Genomic DNA, 20,077 nt, shown 5'->3' with positions numbered 1-20,077 from the left:
TTACATCACGTTGTATTTCATAATGAGTCATGCATTCTAGTAAAAGTCCTTCATTCCGTTCATTTGACAGTGTTGGCCTGCGTTATTGGAGAGACGCTACTACAACAAACAAATACAATATAAAATCAGAATGAGCATCTCCAGACATCTGCTGTCAACTTCATGAGCTACTTCATGAGCTACTTGAACTGTTACCATTCAGTTAGAGAACATTAAACAAAGTCCTCAAATGAATACTAATAGCTCACTTCCTTCTCAAACCTCTTTGACCTTGGGAACATTAGTAGTACTTGACCTTATTATCATTTAAATTACATGTTTTGATTAAGAGTTCCTAAGTTTGTTTAAAGGTCAGAGTCATACTTCATGTAAAGAAACCATTTGCACATGTTTGAAGTAGTAGACACTAGAGTCTTTATGTAACTAAATCCTCAGTTTGTCTGTTGTTTTCTTTATTATTGCCCAGCTGCTTCTTGATTGACTAACTCTAGTAATTAAGACCTCTTCTTATGGGCCTTCCTGGAAAGGCTGAGTTTCTGATTGGCTAACGTTGAATCATCAAAAGCAATCTAATGAATTACCTCTGGTGAAAAACATTTCTCTTCAATAAAGTGCTCAGTTATTAATGCACTGAGCTCCAATAATTACTGCGTACAGTAGCTCTCTAGTTCACCTTACTTAGAAAAACACATACATGCATCTATGAATAACTAATGTCTTGAATCCCCCTCTAACTCTGAATTCTCCCATTTCTCTGTTTCATTTCCTCTAGCTTTAACTCCTCCCAAACCTCCAAACCTCCTGAACATGCCTGGCGCCAGTGTTCCTTCACCCAGCCTCCCTACGTCTGGATTACCCAACAAGCCTCCCTCCTCCTCCTCCTTGGCATCACCCAGCCCAGCACAGGCCAACACATCTGTCGCCCACTCCAGCCCTACTTCCACCTCCACCACCACAACAACCCAGTCAGGCTCCCGGCCTGAACACCCCAAAGAGCGTAATGCTGAGAGGTCAAGAGAGAAGGAGAAGCCCCACCACAAGGAGAAGACAGAGAAGCCCTCAACGCCATCCTCCACAGGATGCACCCCAACCCCATCCACCTCTGCTGCCAGCGCCAAGAAAGAAAAACAAGATGCAGCTGTGCCCGCCACCTCCATGCCCACGCCGGGTATGGAGTATGTGGTGGACCCTGCCCAGCTCCAGGCCCTGCAGGCTGCCTTGGCATCGGACCCTACAGCTCTACTGACTAGTCAGTTCCTGCCCTACTTCATGCCTGGATTTTCCCCGTATTACGCCCCGCAGATACCTGGGACTCTCCAAGGCGGCTATCTGCAGCCAATGTACGGCATGGAAAGCATGTTCCCCTACAACCCAACATTGTCCCAAGCGCTGATGGGCCTGTCCCCAGGGTCCCTGCTTCAGCACTACCAGCAATATCAGCAGAGCCTGCAGGAGGCGCTACAGCAGCAGCAGCAGCAGCTTCAGCAGATCCAGCAACCCAAAGCGAGCCAAACTCCAGTACCCCCTCAACCCTCGGGGGACCGCAAAGAATCTGCCAAAGATCCAGCGAAAACAGAGGAGCAGAAAGGCAACCCCCACAGAGAGATCTCTTCCTCCTCCTCCTCCTCTCACAATAACCTACCCTCCAAGCAGAACGAGATGGATGGCAAAGTCGCAGACCCCCTTCTAGACCAGTACATCGTCCCCAAGGTGCAGTACAGGCTGGCGTGTCGCAAATGTCAAGCAGTCTTCAGCAAGGAAGAAGCGGCCGTCAATCACCTGAAGTCTATCTGCTTTTTCGGTCAGTCTGTGGCAAATTTGCAAGAGGTGTTGCTGCGTGTCCCCAGTGGCGCAGGTGCAGGGATGGGCAGCCTCTACGACTGCCTGGCCTGCGACACCACGTTGGATGGGGACAAAGCGCTTAGTCAACACCTGGATTCGGCTTTGCACAAACACAGAACAATCAAGCGATCAGCCAGAAATGCCAAAGAGCACGCTACTAGTTTATTACCTCACTCTTCAGCCTGCTTCCCCGATCCTAACACCGCATCTACCTCGCAGTCTGCCACTCATCTCATCAGCACCCCCCCTCCCCCGCCAACGACATCAGCCACCATGCCGTCCTCCTCTGTCTCTTCATCCTTGTGCTCCTCCTCTGCCACCCCACTCAACACCACAGCTGCCGGCAAACCCTGGCCCCAGGCCCCTTTCTCCAGAGCTTTAGCTGGGAAGCCCAATGCCACTCCTTCTTCTACTTCTTCTTCTTTTCCTCCAGTATCCTCACCTTCAACGGTTACCTCAAGTTCATTGAGCACCTCAGGAGTTCAGACCTCGATACCAACAGACGTCTTTACCGACGAGTCTGACTCTGACAGCAGTCAGAAGTCAGCAGACAGGCTGGGTAGGACGGCGGAGGTGCCGCAACAGCCTGGCTGTCTCAAAGACAGTAGTAGTTGTAGTAGTAATCTTGCTAGTGTAGGAACAGACTCCATCAGATTGTAAAAGAGCTTTCGGTGATGGACAATATTTAAAAAACGCAAAAGACAAAAAAAAAACACAAATGGGAAAAACAAACAAAAAAGCAGCGATGTTAAAATACGTTTAAAAGTATACAAAACAATTTCAGAAAAAGATGTGTAAAGACTAACTGCAATTCCAAAGCTTGTAACCAAAAATTTAAATGTTAGTGGATTGTTTTCCCATATCAACATGCTGGTTTTCGTTTCTTTCAACTGAAATATATACATTTATATGTATAAGAATAGAAAGATCACTGCAGTTAAGTTTTGGGTAATGATAGAGGAATGCTGTATAGCAATGGACTGCCTCAAAGTTGTTAAATGGCCCAAGAACCCTTTTGACAAAGTCAACAAGCTGTCCCTTGTTTGTGTAATTATTTCCACTTAATAGCACAGTCACAAAAAGCCAGTATGTACTGTATGGGAGAATAGTCTAACAGTTTTCTGCTATCAAAGCGTTCAAATACTAATGGCTTGCAAAAGTAAAAAGAATAATGTAATGTCTATTTTATTCTCAGGTCAACAGCTCACAGACGTTTTTCTGTTACAGAAATTCATTGTTTTACACCTTTTGTTCCGAACAGGAGAAACATCTGTGTTTTTTTTCCCAGAAATTGATTTTAACGACAGAAAGTTTTAAAATGAGTGAAAATATCATAAAGGCATAGCTTTCTGGGCATTTAAAAGGGTAGCTGATCTGCTGATTTTAAATATTTGAAATACTCTTAAAGGGGGAAAATTTGCAATCCGGAGAGCATTGGAGACATGTTGATGGGGGATAAAAAAGATTTTTTTGATAAAAAAACTTTCTGTATTTATGATAGATATGAAAATTTTTGGTGTTAAGTAGATTGTTGCATTGGAAATGAATTTAAACAGTATGTTAGATTGAAAAAAAACTTTGTACATTTAGCTTTTGTATCGTCCAACTTTAAGGCGCTTCATTTGATGTTGTCTTGGTCATTCCGATAGACTAGATTATGGAGCAGTAACTTATCTGAACTTTATTTCTGTCTTATTCTCGGCTTCTTGGCTAACGTTCACCCAACTGCCACTCTCCCACTAGGCAGGATCCTCTCTTTCAAAATGTTTTTTCTCTCTGTTTTGGTTGGTATGGTACTAACCAAAAAAGAAAAAAAGATCTGGGGTGAAATGTTAAACAATATTTACTTTTATTTCTGTTACCTTTGTGCACTTAACATTGTCTGACTCATAATTCTCACTTTACTTGTTCCTCTCTCTCCTCACTTTGTTTTTCTCCTCCACTGCATTTGTAGATATGGAGATAGTTACTCCTCCTCATGCACTACGAAGCAGGTCTTTTGTTCTTCATGTAGTGTGGCTACAGTCTTTTTTCGGCTTTATTTTCATTTAGACTTTACGTTGTTGTTGTCATAGATGAAAATGAAAAAATAATAATAATAATAATTTTCACGCTTTAAAACAAAAAGAAAATCCAAAGACTAAACACTTTCACCATTGGTGCATAAAGATGAGAAAAGAGGCTTCTTTATACTTGAGAATTTGTTGCTGTTTTTAGAGGAAAGAAAACAAAGTTTTAAAATAAATGAGTACGCATCAGAGTTGCCGTTTTTGCTTCTTTGCAAGCAGATAGGTGACTTTTTTACGTAAAATACCAAGAATACCAAAAACCAAAAAAGGGCCCTTGTCCTTGCATTGTGGAGTAGCACCGTTACAGAGCCATTGCAGTTGTAAGATAGAGGTTATAAATCTTTGTTTTAACTTTTCTGTTACTCACAAAAATGTTTTTTTTTTAAAGAAAATGTATAAGGTCTGGTCTTCAAGGACATACGTTTTGCTGCTAATGTAGAATTTTGAAAAAAGAATACCTAGCTAGATGCATGCTCATTTTGCTTTTTGGCTAAGCTTTAACTAAAACAACAATAAACCATTTTCCTGCCTCTGCGACATCTTTTTTTTTTTTTCTTGCAAAAACGGAACTTTGAAGACTGTGAATATATGTTCCAAAGGACATTTTTGCCGATTTTCTTTTTGAACAGACCAATGTTTAAAGCCAATGATATATAACATTAGTAAAGAACAGTGCATTCCAAATATCACATCAACGTTTTTTCTTTTTTTTCTTAAGCAAGGACTGATTTAATTTTAATCATTTTAATTATTATTATATTTTTTTCTCATTTCTAAGGTGACTGTAAGCTGTTGTGTAAAGTTAGCATTCTGTTTGCTAAACAAAATTACCTAGATCTGTCATTTTGTGTCTGGCATGGAAAGTTGATAAGAACCCCTCCTTCTGGTTAAGGTTGTTGCTCACTTGATCAGCAAGTAATAGTGGTTACCAAAAAATGTATATAATACATCTGGTACTGACGCGTCTCATAGGTTACATCATCATGCCTCTCAACTTACAAGTCTCAGAAGGAAATAATGGCTGTTTTGATAAGTCTGGAGTGCCGGCCCAACTTCCTGGGACATCCAATTGTGACTTGCCCCAGGTGTCTGCAGGGCGTTAAACCATTTTCACGCACGATGTTGATTACAGGTTTCTAAGGGACGTCTTCATTCCAAAGCGTTATAAGTCTGGAAAAAGCAGGAGTTTTTTTGAAGATGTCCCTTGTGTTCAGATACTGTAGTTAAGAGGTATGTCATGCCTTCATGTCCAAAGAGCTCACTCGCTCCATCTTATAGCAGTGGAAATGGATGTGCTTAATTATCCACACTCTCTCATAGATGAACAACTTTTATTTAATTCCTTTACACCAAAACCAAGGCATATTTAAATTTGTGAATAACTGGTTTTCGGCCACTAGTGTATAGCAAGTGTATTTGCCCTAATTCATACAAAGCTGCAATCTAGGAAGTAGTTAAAAGTGTTACGTCTTGCAGAGCAATGTGATTTGGTGTTAATACTTCCTTACGCATGCTGTTGAAATTCGGTTGATTTGGTCTGCAAGCTTGCCACTCCTCTAGTCCTGTTCTCTAGAATATTGTTCATATGATTATTTTTTGAGAATTCTAATGTTGTACAGTTTATTCTTGAATGCGTTTGCTTTATTTTGGTTTTCAGATGTCAGACATGTACTATTATTTTCTTAGAACTATTTTATGTTATTTTTGTTTCTGTATATTACTTTTCCTCATATAAATTAACACTAGCTTTAATTTCAATTGCTGAATTAAAAAATATCTTTATTCTATGACCTGGCCACTTTATGGTGTAATAATGTTCTTATATTTGTTTGTCTTTTTTGACACTGTTTGATCTCTTATTTCCGAAGTGTAATCTTTGTTTTGGGCTCTTTTGTGGAAGACGGTCATGGTCTTCTTCACAACAGATTCAGCCAGCATGGACTGTGTGTGAGAGTTTGTATGTGTGCGTGTGAGTGTGTTTCATAAGAGCCAGCATCAGTTTTGAGTTTTTATACATTTTATTTTATACTGTACCTTTATTTACGCACCAAAACGTACTGAACCGAAAGCTGGATTATGAATAAAGTGGTGAAGTTTTAGAAAATTTGAATTTTAAAGGTAACAATAATCAAAAAGAGGAGAACGATGATACCGAAGCACTGAGCAGTTTTTATTTTGATTGAATATATGAATGTGGCCAAAGCTTTATGCAGTTAAAAACAAAAATAAAAATTACAATTTGTGCCCCAGATAAGTGTATATTTTATTGTGGCACAAAACAATAGATAACTGAGATCCTTTCACTCACATTGGGATACTTGATTTTCATGGACAATTACAAAGAAAGTAAAAGACAAGGTTTTGCTGTAGAGGTCATCTTTTGCCCACTGTGAAAATGAACATGTATACAGATATAGATATATTTAAAACAAGACATCAACTTTTTTGTTTGAAATGATAAAGAAGGAATGAAAAGAAGAAATGAACTCTGGGAAACTTTGGAGATCTTGCTGAGAGGACAGGGGAGGCTGTGGGCAAACTGGGCATGGGAGCCAAAGGCAGGCTCAAGGCGGCTTTAATATCACAACCATATTTGCTTATATCTATGAGATGGGAATGGACTCTGGAACCACTGGACATGTGACACAGAGAGGAAAGACTAGATAAAGAAGCTGAACTATAGTGGCTCCAGCTGCTTCCTTGCTCTGTCTGTCTCTCTCTCTTCTCCAGCTCTGCCTCTGCTTCTGCTCTTTTACGGACATGTTTCCGCACTTCTGGACTGGATGGACAGAGATGCTTGCTTCATTTCTCCCGGTTCATGTTGTTGCTACCTGTTTCATTTCCTCCTGCTTGTCTCGCTGATGGACAAGTATAAGCTCTCCAGTCAGATGGTGGCTCGCCCCTCTCTCTGTTCATCCCACCAACCAAAAAGAGAAATGAACCAGAGAGAAAGGGGAAGGGTTTTCTAGGCTGTCATTCCTAAAGAGGCAGTTACACACAAAAAAAGCGAATCAACCAAAATTAACAACCAAACTAACAAACAACCAAACAAACCGTTTGCTCCAACTTCAAAGATGAACTGTTACTTGGAGCTCTCTCTGTTCCTTTTGTGACTCCTGGTGCCACAAAGTTTTTTTTAATGCATTTTTTCTTTTTCTTTTTGTTTCCTTGAATTATTCCTCCTCCGAGCCTCACAAGCATGGCTCCGTGGCTCCAGGCAGCCCACTGAGGGTAGAAAAAACAGCCTTGCAATGTACAAAAAAGAGCAAGTTAAACCAAAAATGTTGTTCTTGATGTCTTTTCTATACTGTAGTCTTGTTAGCTTTTTTGTTACTGTAATTATATGATGAAGATTTCCAAACTGTACCAAATTACATGGAAACTAACATACATAAAACCACATGGAACTTCAGACTTTTAAAGAAACTTTTGTCACAAAAACCTTGTTGTCCTAGTTAAGTTGATTGTAGATGGTAATTGAATATACTCCTTTGAAAATATTTCATCAAGTATGTTTCTTGCTCATTGTGATACATTAAAAAAGGATGAGCATAAAATGCATTACTTGTGTGCCTCATCCTTGTGTGAATTCAGTTGTATTGTATGAATGAAAAGTGCAGATGAGTGCAAAAGTCGAGTGTCACATACAGAGAGAGAACGTTGAACACTGAATAGCAGTTTGTACATTTAGCTTAAATCAGAATGCCTTTCCTGCCATGAATGATTTGAATATGTTGATACTACTATAGCTGCACTCTCTGTACCAACCATGAGCATTTGATCCTTTATGCTTTCTTCTGTTTTTAGCCTTACACAGCCATAGCTTAGCAGTATTCTCCATAATATCTATTATTATCAAACCTTATCCTTCACATTTGTATCTCATTAAGGGTAATAATGATCATAAAACATAATTTGCACGTCATTGTTTTAATTAATGCATAAAAGTGTGATCTTGTCAGATCCCTTTAGCCTCTTCTTAATCTTCCATGCCCTGAGATGTATCATCCTTCATATTTAGCTCCCTGGTAGGGATGCTCTCTGGACATGATTCATTAAAACATATTAAGGAACGAATGCAGGATCTCACTTAATTAGAAGTGGCTGTTTGTGACTAATTCAAGTTGATTAAGGCTGAGAAAAATTATAACTCCAAGTGAATATATTGTGAACAGCAGTACTTTTTAATTCCTTTTGACTGATGTTGGAACTCAAGTGCATTGTGTATTAGTACTGGGCACTCATTTGAAAATTAAGTAATTGAGAAGCTTGGATTTCTAATTATTAGTGCTTGTGTGTGCTGTTTGCAGCTCTCAGCCTTGAGAATGCGCTACAAGTGTCTGTGTGTGTCATTGTTTTGCATGTGTTTTGATGACTACTGGAATGAGGATGTGAGAATGAAAGGCAAACTAGCTTGTACCTGATCACACATGGCACAACGAGCCCAGAGCCAGATCACACATGGCACAACGAGCCCAGAGCCAGATCACACATGGCACAACGAGACCAGAGCCAGATCACACATGGCACAACGAGACCAGAGCCAGATCACACATGGCACAACGAGACCAGAGCCAGATCACACATGGCACAACGAGACCAGAGCCAGATCACACATGGCACAACGAGCCCAGAGCCAGATCACACATGGCACAACGAGACCAGAGCCAGATCACACATGGCACAACGAGCCCAGAGCCAGATCACACATGGCACAACGAGACCAGAGCCAGATCACACATGGCACAACGAGACCAGAGCCAGATCACACATGGCACAACGAGACCAGAGCCAGATCACACATGGCACAACGAGCACAGAGCCAGATCACACATAGCACATAGAGACCAGAGCCAGATCACACATGGCACAACGAGACCAGAGCCAGATCACACATGGCACAACGAGCCCAGAGCGATTAGAGAGTTGGGCCAATGAGGTTTCTGCATTATGATGCATTTACATGACACTACCTCATTCTATGGCAGCTATGTTAGCTCCGCATTAACATTACATGGGGAATATTTAAACCATAGAATAAGAATGATACATTTCATTAGTAATTTAGTATGATCTCTATGATTTAAACAATGCTATGTAACTGAATGTCTAGAATTAGAACAATATTCAACATGTAAAGTTGGCCTAACTCTCTAAATATGTGCTCTGAAAGAGACCGTTCAGAGGGCTGCTGGGACAGGCTGTTCTATGATTTCTAATGAGCAACCTGGAGGCCAAGGGATGACTCACTCTGGGCCGAGTAGACGTAGTAACTCCTGTAGCCAACCATAGGCCAGGAACCTGCTACCACATACAGTTGAAGTCGGAAGTTTACATACGCTTAGGTTGGAGTCATTAAAACTCGTTTTTCAACCACTCCACAAATGTCTTGTTAACAAACTATAGTTTTGGCAAGTCGGTTAGGACATCTGCTTTGTGCATGACACAAGTAATTTTTCCAACAATTGTTTACAGACAGATTATTTCACTTATAATTCACTGTATCACAATTCCAGTGGATCAGAAGTTTACATACACTAAGATGACTGTGCCTTTATACAGCTTGGAAAATTCCAGAAAATTATTTCATGGCTTTAGAAGCTTCTGATAGGCTAATTGACATCATTTGAGTCAATTGGAGGTGTACCTGTGGATGTATTTCAAGGCCTACCTTCAAACTCAGTGTCTCTTTGCTTGACATCATGGGAAAATGAAAAGAAATCAGCCAAGACCTCAGAAAAATAATTGGAGACCTCCACAAGTCTGGTTCATCCTTGGGAGCAATTTCCAAACACCTGAAGGTACCACGCTCATCTGTACAAACAATAGTATGCCAGTATAAACACCATGGGACCACGCAGCCGTCATACCGCTCAGGAAGGTCACGCGTTCTGTCTCCTAGAGATGAATGTACTTTGGTGCGAAAAGTGCAAATCAATCCCAGAACAACAACAAAGGACCTTGTGAAGATGCTGGAGGAAACGGGTACAAAAGTATCTATATCCACAGTAAAACAAGTCCTATATCGACATAACCTGAAAGGCTGCTCAGCAAGGAAGAAGCCACTGCTCCAAAACCGCCATTAAAAAGCCAGACTACGGTTTGCAACTGCACATGGGGACAAAGATCGTACTTTTTGGAGAAATATGACCAAACAGAAACTGTTTGGCCATAATGACCATCGTTATGTTTGGAAGAAAAAGGGGGAGGCTTGCAAGCTGAAGAACACCATCCCAACCATGAAGCACGGGGTGTCAGCATCATGTTGTGGGGGTGCTTTGCTGCAGGAGGGACTGGTGCACTTCACAAAATAGATGGCATCACGAGAAGGAAAATTATGTGGATATATTGAAGCAACATCTCAAGACATCAGTCAGGAAGTTTAAGCTTGGTTGCAAATGGGTCTTCCAAATGGACAATGATTCCAAGCATACTTCCAAAGTTGTGGCAAAATGGCTTAAGGACAACAAAGTCAAGGTATTGGAGTGGCCATCACAAAGCCCTGACCTCAATCCTATAGAAAATTTGTGGGCAGAACTGAAAAAGTGTGTGCGAGCAAGGAGGCCTACAAACCTGACTCAGTTACACCAGCTCTGTCAGGAGGAATGGGCCAAAATTCACCCAACTTATTGAGGGAATCTTGTGGAAGGCTACCCAAAACGTTTGACCCAAGTTAAACAATTTAAAGGCAATGCTACCAAATACTAATCGAGTGTATGTAAACTTCTGACCCACTTGGACTGTGATGAAAAAAATAAAAGCTGTAATAAATCATTCTCTCTACTATTATTCTGACATTTCACATTCTTAAAATAAAGTGGTGATCCTAACTGACCTAAAACAGGGAATGTTTACTCGGATTAAATGTCAGCAATTGTGAAAAACTTAAATGTATTTGGCTAAGGTGTATGTAAACTTCCAACTTCAACTGTATATCTCAACTATACAGCATGACATCAGACTTATGAATGTAACATTGATTTAGTGTTAGAGTAGGTATCATATTAACAGTGTTATCCTTCGTAGTTTTTGGCATGCAGCAGGCTCCAAGCTGTTCCCTTACTTTATGCACAGGAGTCACAGAGGTTGGTGGGCCATTACGATTCACCCTACAATATTAACAGTAAAGGGCCTTTTGCATTAGTAACACATTTCCAATGCATTCTTTGTATTTTTCTTGTCTTTGCAAGGTTTGCATGCACAAACGTGACACAGTTGTACCATATTGGTTTGATTGTAATGCTGGAGGACTTTATGAAACAAGATGCTTTTTGTGAGAAACCAAACTGAAATAACAAGGGAGGACCTTGATAGTGGGGCCCCCTCCTAGCCAGCCCCAGTCAGGAACGGTGTGACACACAAGGGCATGCGCTCCCCTTTGGAAGTTTCCTTTAATAAAGGAGTACGCTATTATTGCCTTGTGACCTTTAGTGAGCTCCAGTCTGAGAAGATTTGATTGAATTGCTGTCGTTTTTACTATAAATAGGGATGAAGAGGGTAGGCGGAGTCCTTGAGAGCCTTACTGAATTCTTGAAAGTTTCTAAAGGATTTTCATTGAAATATGATTTCAAATGGAACTGAATATTATAAAAGAGAAGTGTGCTGTGAACGTGTGTGTTCATACAACATGCATGCTGAATTAACTACGGTGCACGATGGGGTTCTAGGAAAGGGGGTAAAGGGTTCCTGAGAAGCCCCAGAAAGAGAGAGAGTTGGAGGCAGGGGCCATCCTGTCTAGAGCAAGGAGCCTGATTCATCGGCCATGCTGAGCCAATTAACACGCAAGGGTACATCCCGAATGAATTAAAAGCACCTTAATCGGATCAGAGTGAAAAGCCAGGCCGCTTCCTCCCCGGCCCTGGACCAGATGGCACCCACACTCACATGTAGCATTGTAACAGCCCAAGTTGCAAGAGTGTGAAATTGGGTTAGCGCCTGAGTCTAACACTGGCCATGGGCAAGGGGAGCTCCCAATCTTATACTCCCCTGGCCTGGAGGAACAGGCCCCACGTTACAAAATGTAGGGGCCCAATACTTAATTATCATGCCAACTGCCCCTCACATAGCCTGTCAGAAGGCCACAGTAAGTAGAGGGGGTCTGTATGTAGGCCTCGATCTGAGTGACAGCTCCACAGGATCCTGTCTGCCACTCCTCTCTCTCTCTACCCCTGTCTGCCCTGTACATATCCCAGAAATGGCCCCTGATGTATCAGAGCTCACTCCCTCTCAGGCCCTACAGGCAGATTAGAGCTCTGCTGGATAGAATATCTGTCGCTCTGTATGACAGGATGGCTCTAGCTGGGTGGTGATGCCATGTAGAGGGTTGAGGCCTGGTCCCACTAATGTCTCTGTGGGGTTTCTTAAGCTCTTTAGGATCTGCTTTCAACATTTGCAGTGAATCAAGGGTACGAAGGTTGGACAACTGAAGCCAAAGTGACTACAAAAGGCATGGTTGTACATAGCATGTCTATGTAATCGCGGGACATTGTTTAAATGAGAAACATGGCTCTTAAATGGTTGTTTGGCTTGAAGTTGGGACTGGCCCAGGAGACCACAAAGGTAGAAAATGAGGAGCAGAAGCTGGAAGGGAAATCACGCTACCAAACATTCCAGCATGGCTTTCAAACCTACGCTGGACTGGTCAGGGCATCCTGCTGCCAACCAACCCATCCGACCGTGGAGTTTCACCTCTGTCACATTAACACAAAGTCCTAAAGACTCCAAACCCACAACGAGATGCCATGAAACCACCCTACAAACACACACACACACACACACACACACACACACACACACACACACACACACACACACACACACACACACACACACAGACACACAGACACACACACACAGTATTTAAAGTAATGCAGTGTAATGATTTTTTGAGAATTGGAACAAAAAGTTCTGGATCCTTTGCCAGGACTGTCACTTCTATCAAACCTTTTGAGGTTTTGGGAACATGTTACATTTGGAATTGTAGGTGAACTGTTCGGAACTGTATCAAAGGAACAAACTATAGTATGTCACCAGCAAAGACTGTGGACATAATGTATGCATTTGTGGCTCCACCAGTGAAAGCCCTGGCTAAGCAGGGCTGCTTTACACATGAACAGGTTTCTCTGCTCTTGAGGGCTAACCTCTGACAGCCAGTCTGGGACAATAACAGGGTACACCATGAGGCTAAGGATTCTTCTCATTGCCAGGCCTAAAGACCACAGGACTACCACATCCCACATCCACATCCTAGCCCAGTGAGCTCTCCCCATTTTCTCCCCACCGCCCCTGGATCTCCATCCATGCAGTGCCACAATGTCTTCCTCCCCTATCAATGTCAAAGCCAAATCACGCCAGAGCCGCGAGGACAGGTCAAACTAATTCAATCTCATCTGTCAGGAGAAACGATGGGTGAGGGGGATCCAAGGGAAGGCGAATGGGATAAAACATTTAAAACGCAAAGACTGGTTCCTTTTTTAAATTGAAGACGGCTGGGTGAGGTCTTGTTTTAAAGCAGGCATTCCTCCCACCTCCAGGGAATCTGATGGGATAGACGGGAATGTCAGAGGAAAGAAGACCTTATCAGACTCCGCACTGATATCACTGATAGCAGACCCATGTCATGTGACCTACAGACACACAGGTCTGTGGGAGGGGCTCTGAGGGTCAGTGCTGACCTTTACTGGACACTGCTTATGGATAGAGTTATGCAGGATTTGTAAATGTATCAGACTAATACATGCCATTATTAAACACTGTTTTAGTGCAGTCAAAATTCTGTTTATCCTGTGTTTTATATCATATTGTACAACAGCTGATGAAACTAACACTGTAAAAGTGTAAAGAAAAATGTAATCAGTGTTATTTTCTGATAGTTGCTGGTTGAAATAATACAATCTACACAGGACCTTCTAATCAGTATATTTGCATGGGTGGGAGTTTCAGCTTTCCATGGTGACATCACCATGCGGTAAATTGGTTAATAGACCAATAACAAAGAGAGTTCCAAACCTCTCTGGCATTAAAAAGCTAGTTTACAGTTTTCCCCTCCCCACTCAGACCACTCCCAGACAGTCCTAGCAAAATTGTTACTTGAGAAATTGTTTTTTTGCATAGACATTTACCCATATCAGTCTACTACCCCCCATCCTGTGCAGGACAAACTAGTGGACCTTAGCCCCCCACCAACCTGGAAGCCATGGGGAAGGTGTGGAGTGTGCCTTGGCAGGCACTGGGTCTTGCTGGAGTATTTCCCATCTCCTGGACACAGGATCAGGTGTCGCCTTTTTCACAAAACCTTCTGGTTCTGCTTAACAGGAAATGAGGTCCATCAGAAGAACTCTGACCAAAACTGAGCCTGAATCAGGCCTGACAGGCAGAAATATTAGCCTGTGACGGCAGCCAATAATTGAGTGATCGGCTCACCCCTCAATCGTAATGAGGAGAATATGTGCTGGGAATGTGTTTGTCCTTCTCAACTCCTTCTCCTTCTCCTGCCCTCTCCTCCCCTATCTTCAACCTCTTTTCTCCTCTATCCAATAAATCATTTCAAAGTTCTTCCCTAGGTGTCATTTCTGTAACCTCAAAGTAATGTGATGCATCGAGAGCTTTTCAAGACCTCTGCTTGAGAGGGTTTTAACCCCTGAAAATCATAGCTCTGCGTTGATGTCAGAGTCGTGAGAGATCAATTATCACATCTAATTTTATTCTTGTATGTAAAAATGATAATGGCTTGACCGTGTAAGAGCTCCACTGTCTTTTGGTTTATCCTGTTCCTCCATAAATGTGTTTCACAGGTTGTCCTGGTCTGATGGGGTCTGCTAAATCACTTTAACAGTTAAAAAGTAAGGGAGAGAATCCTGGCTTCACCTAGATCCACATGTCTCTAGTCATTGTACTGCTGAGAGGTTTTAAGAGGGATAGACCTACAGAATAAATCTAACACTCAGCATCGGACCACCATTCCTACATCAAATATCTGTGGCATATGTAGGTTTCTGTATGCTTTACAATAATCTACAGTCCCTGTGTGTGTGTGTGTGTGTGTGTGTGTGTGTGCGTGCGTGCGTGCGTGCGTGTGTGCGTGCGTGAGTGCGTGTGTGCGTGTGTGCGTGTGTGAAACAGTTTACAGTACTCTGAGTGTATCTATGTGAGGTGGAGGGTGTGTGTGTGAGCAGGACCTGGTTTAGTTGTGGGCAAAGGGAGGGAGGAATCTCTCTCTCCCAGAGCCTTTGAGGTGCGGCTTCAAGTTACACATAGCTTAGGGAAAAGGACTCCGAAAGAAATTCTTAATGCAATAATTGTTCTGAGACTTGTTCTTATTAATATTTCTCTGACTCCATCTTTTTTCAAGGTTTTTTTCATCCTACTCTTTTCCTTAACCAAAATCAGTTGTTGTGTGTTGCTGCTGGAATGCCTGTCAGACTGGGCCCTGACCCTGGGCAGGCAGCAGTAATGATGGGAAGATGAAAGAGCCAGGCCCATTCCCAGGCTGCTCTGTTAGGGGGTGCAGGCCTGTGAAATGGGGAGATAATGGAGTCCAGGTGTGCAGTGGGGGCCAGAGACGCTCCTCAGTCCTCCTGAGAGGGAGGCCACACTGCCTCTGCTTCATGAACACTGACAAGGAGCTCCCTCACAGACTCACACATATGCGTTCACACTGGCATACACACACACACACACACACACACACACACACACACACACACACACACACACACACACACACACACACACACACACACACACACACACACACACACACACACACACACACACAAAGGGAATTATGACAAACCTTACAACAGATGATTCTCACCTCCTCAGTCCCCACTGGTGCAATGCTGCCAGATATGCCTTTGTTTCTTCATTTGGTAGTAGGAAGCCTTGTCTAACTTAATAAGTGTTAAATCCAGCATGGAAATTATTAAAACTGGGAATTATGTCTTGTTAGGCGGGGGCTAATGCAATGAATTCAATCCACATCTGGTTTTGCAGTTATAATACTGGTGGGAGCGCAGCGCATCTGGTCGCCGGTACGCCTCCGAGGACCAGGCTACCCAACTCCCGCTCTACGCACGGCTACCATCAGGCCCCTGCACAGCCCAGTCTGCCCTGTACGAGCACCCCGCTCGTACAGGGCTACTAGTTCCATCCAGCCAAGGCGGGTTGTGCAGGAGGTAAGATCTAGACCGGCTGTGCGCCTCCATAGCCCTGGGTTTCCAGCTCCTGTCTCTCGTGCGGACCCGGAAGTGCGTCAACCCAGTCCGACTCGTCCTGTTCCCGCTCCCCGCACTAGCCTGGAGGTGCGTGTACATAATCTGGTAATCCCAGTACCAGCACCACGCACCAGGCTACAAGTGCGTCAACCCAGCCTCGCCAGTCAACAGTCTTCATCAGAGCTGCCCGCCAGTCAACAGTCATCATCAGAGCTGCCCGCCAGTCAACAGTCATCGTCAGAGCTGCCCGCCAGTCAACAGTCATCGTCAGAGCTGCCCGCCAGTCAACAGTCATCGTCAGAGCTGCCCGCCAGTCAACAGTCATCGTCAGAGCTGCCCGCCAGTCAACAGTCATCGTCAGAGCTGCCCGCCTGTCAACAGTCATCGTCAGAGCTGCCCGCCAGTCAACAGTCATCGTCAGAGCTGCCCGCCAGTCAACAGTCATCGTCAGAGCTGCCCGCCAGTCAACAGTCATCGTCAGAGCTGCCCGCCAGTCAACAGTCATCGTCAGAACTGCCCGCCAGTCAACAGTCATCGTCAGAGCTGCCCGCCAGTCAACAGTCGTCAGAGCTGCCCGCCAGTCAACAGTCGCCAGAGAGGTCAGACTGCGCTGAACTGCCGGAGTGGCCAGACTGCGCTGAACTGCCGGAGTGGCCAGACTGCGCTGAACTGCCGGAGTGGCCAGACTGCGCTGAACTGCCGGAGTGGCCAGACTGCGCTGAACTGCCGGAGTGGCCAGACTGCGCTGAACTGCCGGAGTGGCCAGACTGCGCTGAACTGCCGGAGTGGCCAGGCAGTTACTGCCGGAGTGGCCAGACTGCGCTGAACTGCCGGAGTGGCCAGACTGCCCTGAACTGCCGGAGTGGCCAGACTGCCCTGAACTGCCGGAGTGGCCAGACTGCCCTGAACTGCCGGAGTGGCCAGACTGCCCTGAACTGCCGGAGTGGCCAGACTGCCCTGAACTGCCGGAGTGGCCAGACTGCCCTGAACTGCCGGAGTGGCCAGACTGCCCTGAACTGCCGGAGTGGCCAGACTGCCCTGAACTGCCGGAGTGGCCAGACTGCCCTGAACTGCCGGAGTGGCCAGACTGCCCTGAACTGCCGGAGTGGCCAGACTGCCCTGAACTGCCGGAGTGGCCAGACTGCCCTGAACTGCCGGAGTGGCCAGACTGCCCTGAACTGCCGGAGTGGCCAGACTGCCCTGAACTGCCGGAGTGGCCAGACTGCCCTGAACTGCCGGAGTGGCCAGACTGCCCTGAACTGCCGGAGTGGCCAGACTGCCCTGAACTGCCGGAGTGGCCAGACTGCCCTGAACTGCCGGAGTGGCCAGACTGCCCTGAACTGCCGGAGTGGCCAGACTGCCCTGAACTGCCGGAGTGGCCAGACTGCCCTGAACTGCCGGACTGTCCCGAATTGCCAGACTGCCCGGACTGTCCCGAATTGCCAGACTGCCCGGACTGTCCCGAATTGCCAGACTGCCCGGACTGTCCCGAATTGCCAGACTGCCCGGACTGTCCCGAATTGCCAGACTGCCCGGACTGTCCCGAATTGCCAGACTGCCCGGACTGGCCCGAATTGCCAGACTGCCCAGACTGGCCCGAATTGCCAGACTGCCCCGACTGCCCCTCGGCGATGCCAGAGTGGCCCGACAGCCTGGAACGGCCGGAGCCAGAGCCACCTCCAGAAATAGGTGGGTTGGGGAGGGGGGGTGTAGCACAGTGCCGTCGTTGACGGCAGCCACCCTCCCTTCCCTCCCTTTAGAAAAGGGGACTTTTTGTTGGTGTTGCTTGGGGTTATTTTTTGTTAAGGTGCTTCTGGGGTAGCACCTTTAAGGGGGGGGTACTGTCACGTCCTGGCCAGTATATAAGGTTAATTGTTTTGTAGTTTGGTCAGGGCGTGGCAGGGGGTATTTGTTTTATGTGGTTCGGGGTGGTGTGTTTGTGTAAAGGGTGTTTGATTTAGTAATTCCGGGTTTTGGTTTATGTTTAGTTAATTATATGGTTAGTCTAGGTTGTGTGTTTCTATGTTTGGTTGATTGGGGTTGGGACTCTCAGTTGAAGGCAGGTGTTGTCTATCTGCCTTTGATTGAGAGTTCCATATATTAGGGTGTGTTTGTATGTGTGATTTGTGGGTGATTATTCTGTGTATAGCCTTGTGCCTTACCAGACTGTTTTTGTTGATCGTTCGTGTTTTTGTTATTTTGTATGTTCGTTTTGAAAGTTAATTAAAAAGCAAGATGAGCATTCACGTACCTGCTGCGTATTGGTCCTCATTCACCGACAACAACCGTGACATGGGAAGCAATCTCCAATCTTTAGATTGCATGGGAACACAGTGATTTCTGGTCAGAGAGCATGGATATGCATGTGTGCGGGGTGTTGGTACCATAAAGAAGAGCATTTGCCTTATCTTTCATCCCGAACAAGTTTACTTGTTGAGCGTTTACCCCTTGTAGCCATTGTTAATCTGAAGTAGTGAAGTTTTAAAGGAAAGGTCATGCGGATCGGCCACAAAAGTGTTTCTAATCAGAGCAGACAGGCTTGCAAAGCTCCGCTGTAATTACAATCTAATTAACAGGCAGCAGACAGAATCCAGCATGCCATTTAACATCAATAATTTAACCCTTCACAGGCGCTCTACAAAGAACATGTGCTCCACAGCCCAAAGAGAAGCAGATGCTAGAGTGAACACATTGGATATCCCCTACCTCCATACTACTACTTCCATATAAGGTCAGTAAATGTCAATTGGAGAGAGTTAAAATGACTAAAGAGGGACTCAGCTGAAAATGAGTCCTCATTAGGACCTCCTCCATAAGAGCCCAATTCATCTCAGATAAATATTACATTCAGATTATGTATAAATATGAGACTGATTATGACCCTTATCATCATCAGTGACTATAGTTTCTACCAGATTATCACATCATTCATTCAAATAGGAGGGCAAATAGGCCCTTAAATTTAAGAGGGAGACAGTTTGATTATTCCAGGAGGAAAAGCACCAATCAGTTTCTCAGTCAAATGAACAAGAAGCTGACAGATACAGAAGTAATCAGTTCAGAAGAATATGGGAATATTGCAGAAGCAGATTTCTATTTTATTCATTTGGTCTGGTTATTGAAAGGCCTTTCGCTCAGGGTTGCTTATCTGGTGAGGTAAAATATAATTCCACTTTTGGCGTGTCAGTTTTTATACCTTATAAATCAAATATTGCCATTGTGTTTACTGTAGAATTTTAAAGAGGAGAGAAACATGGTTCTCCTCCAAATGAGAAAACATTTGAAATGATACAGAACAGTAGAAAATGAAAGGGGCTATGTGTTGGCAACGGACGGGGAGAAGAGAGTAGAAGGTAGAGAGAGAGAGAAGGTGAGGTGACAGAGGGAGAATGGAGAGAAGGGAGGTGGTGAAGTCTTGTCAGTAGGTGTCTCTCTATTTTAATGAAAGATTACTGTCACCCTGCAAACAGACCCACTCCTGAATAATTCCACTGCACAGTATCATCTTGACATGAAATTGTTTACAGACATTTGGAGTTATTCTTGAAAAAAGCACTTTGGCAGAGGCAGCCGTGCTGAGAGTTTGAACCCAGGCAAATAGGATTTCAGAGACAGATCCCTATTACTTTGTGAATAAGGTTGTTTGCAGTAGAAAAGTGAGCTGTTCTGTTAGCCAATTGAGTGGCTGATATTATTATTTTTTTCTCTGTTCCTCCCTTGCTCTTGGTGCACCTGACTGGCACTGATGGAATAAATATTGACTGGTGCAGGCAGATTAGGGGGCTGAGGTCTGTGGGTCTGGCTCTGTGCTGCCAGGAGTCAGGGCCTCCTCCCAGGCCCCTGTCTGTCCCAACGTCCCTGTCTCTCTGGCCCTCACTGTCTGTCTGTCTGTCTGTCTGTCTGTCTGTCTGTCTGTCTGTCTGTCTGTCTGTCTGTCTGTCTGTCTGTCTG

General features: G+C 44.3%; 1 protein-coding gene across 5 annotated transcripts in view; it reads left to right on the top strand.

Moving 5' to 3' along the window:
- Positions 1–7,472, top strand: part of zfhx3b (zinc finger homeobox 3b) — a 260,876-nt gene extending 253,404 nt beyond the window's left edge. For all 5 annotated transcript variants that reach the window (XM_045689152.2, XM_045689156.2, XM_045689155.2 and 2 more), the window contains one exon: positions 773–7,472. In XM_045689152.2, the coding sequence (XP_045545108.2) occupies positions 773–2,502 (1,730 nt within the window). In that variant the 3' untranslated portion in view covers positions 2,503–7,472. The remainder of the gene's footprint in view (positions 1–772) is intronic.
- The last annotated feature ends 12,605 nt before the right edge of the window (positions 7,473–20,077 follow it).

Source organism: Salmo salar, chromosome 11 (genome assembly GCF_965601325.2).
Source record: "Salmo salar chromosome 11, fSalSal1, whole genome shotgun sequence".
In the NCBI taxonomy this organism is placed as follows: Eukaryota; Metazoa; Chordata; class Actinopteri; order Salmoniformes; family Salmonidae; genus Salmo; species Salmo salar.
Note: the sequence above shows the minus strand (reverse complement) of the source record. Positions and strands in the feature narration are given on the sequence as shown.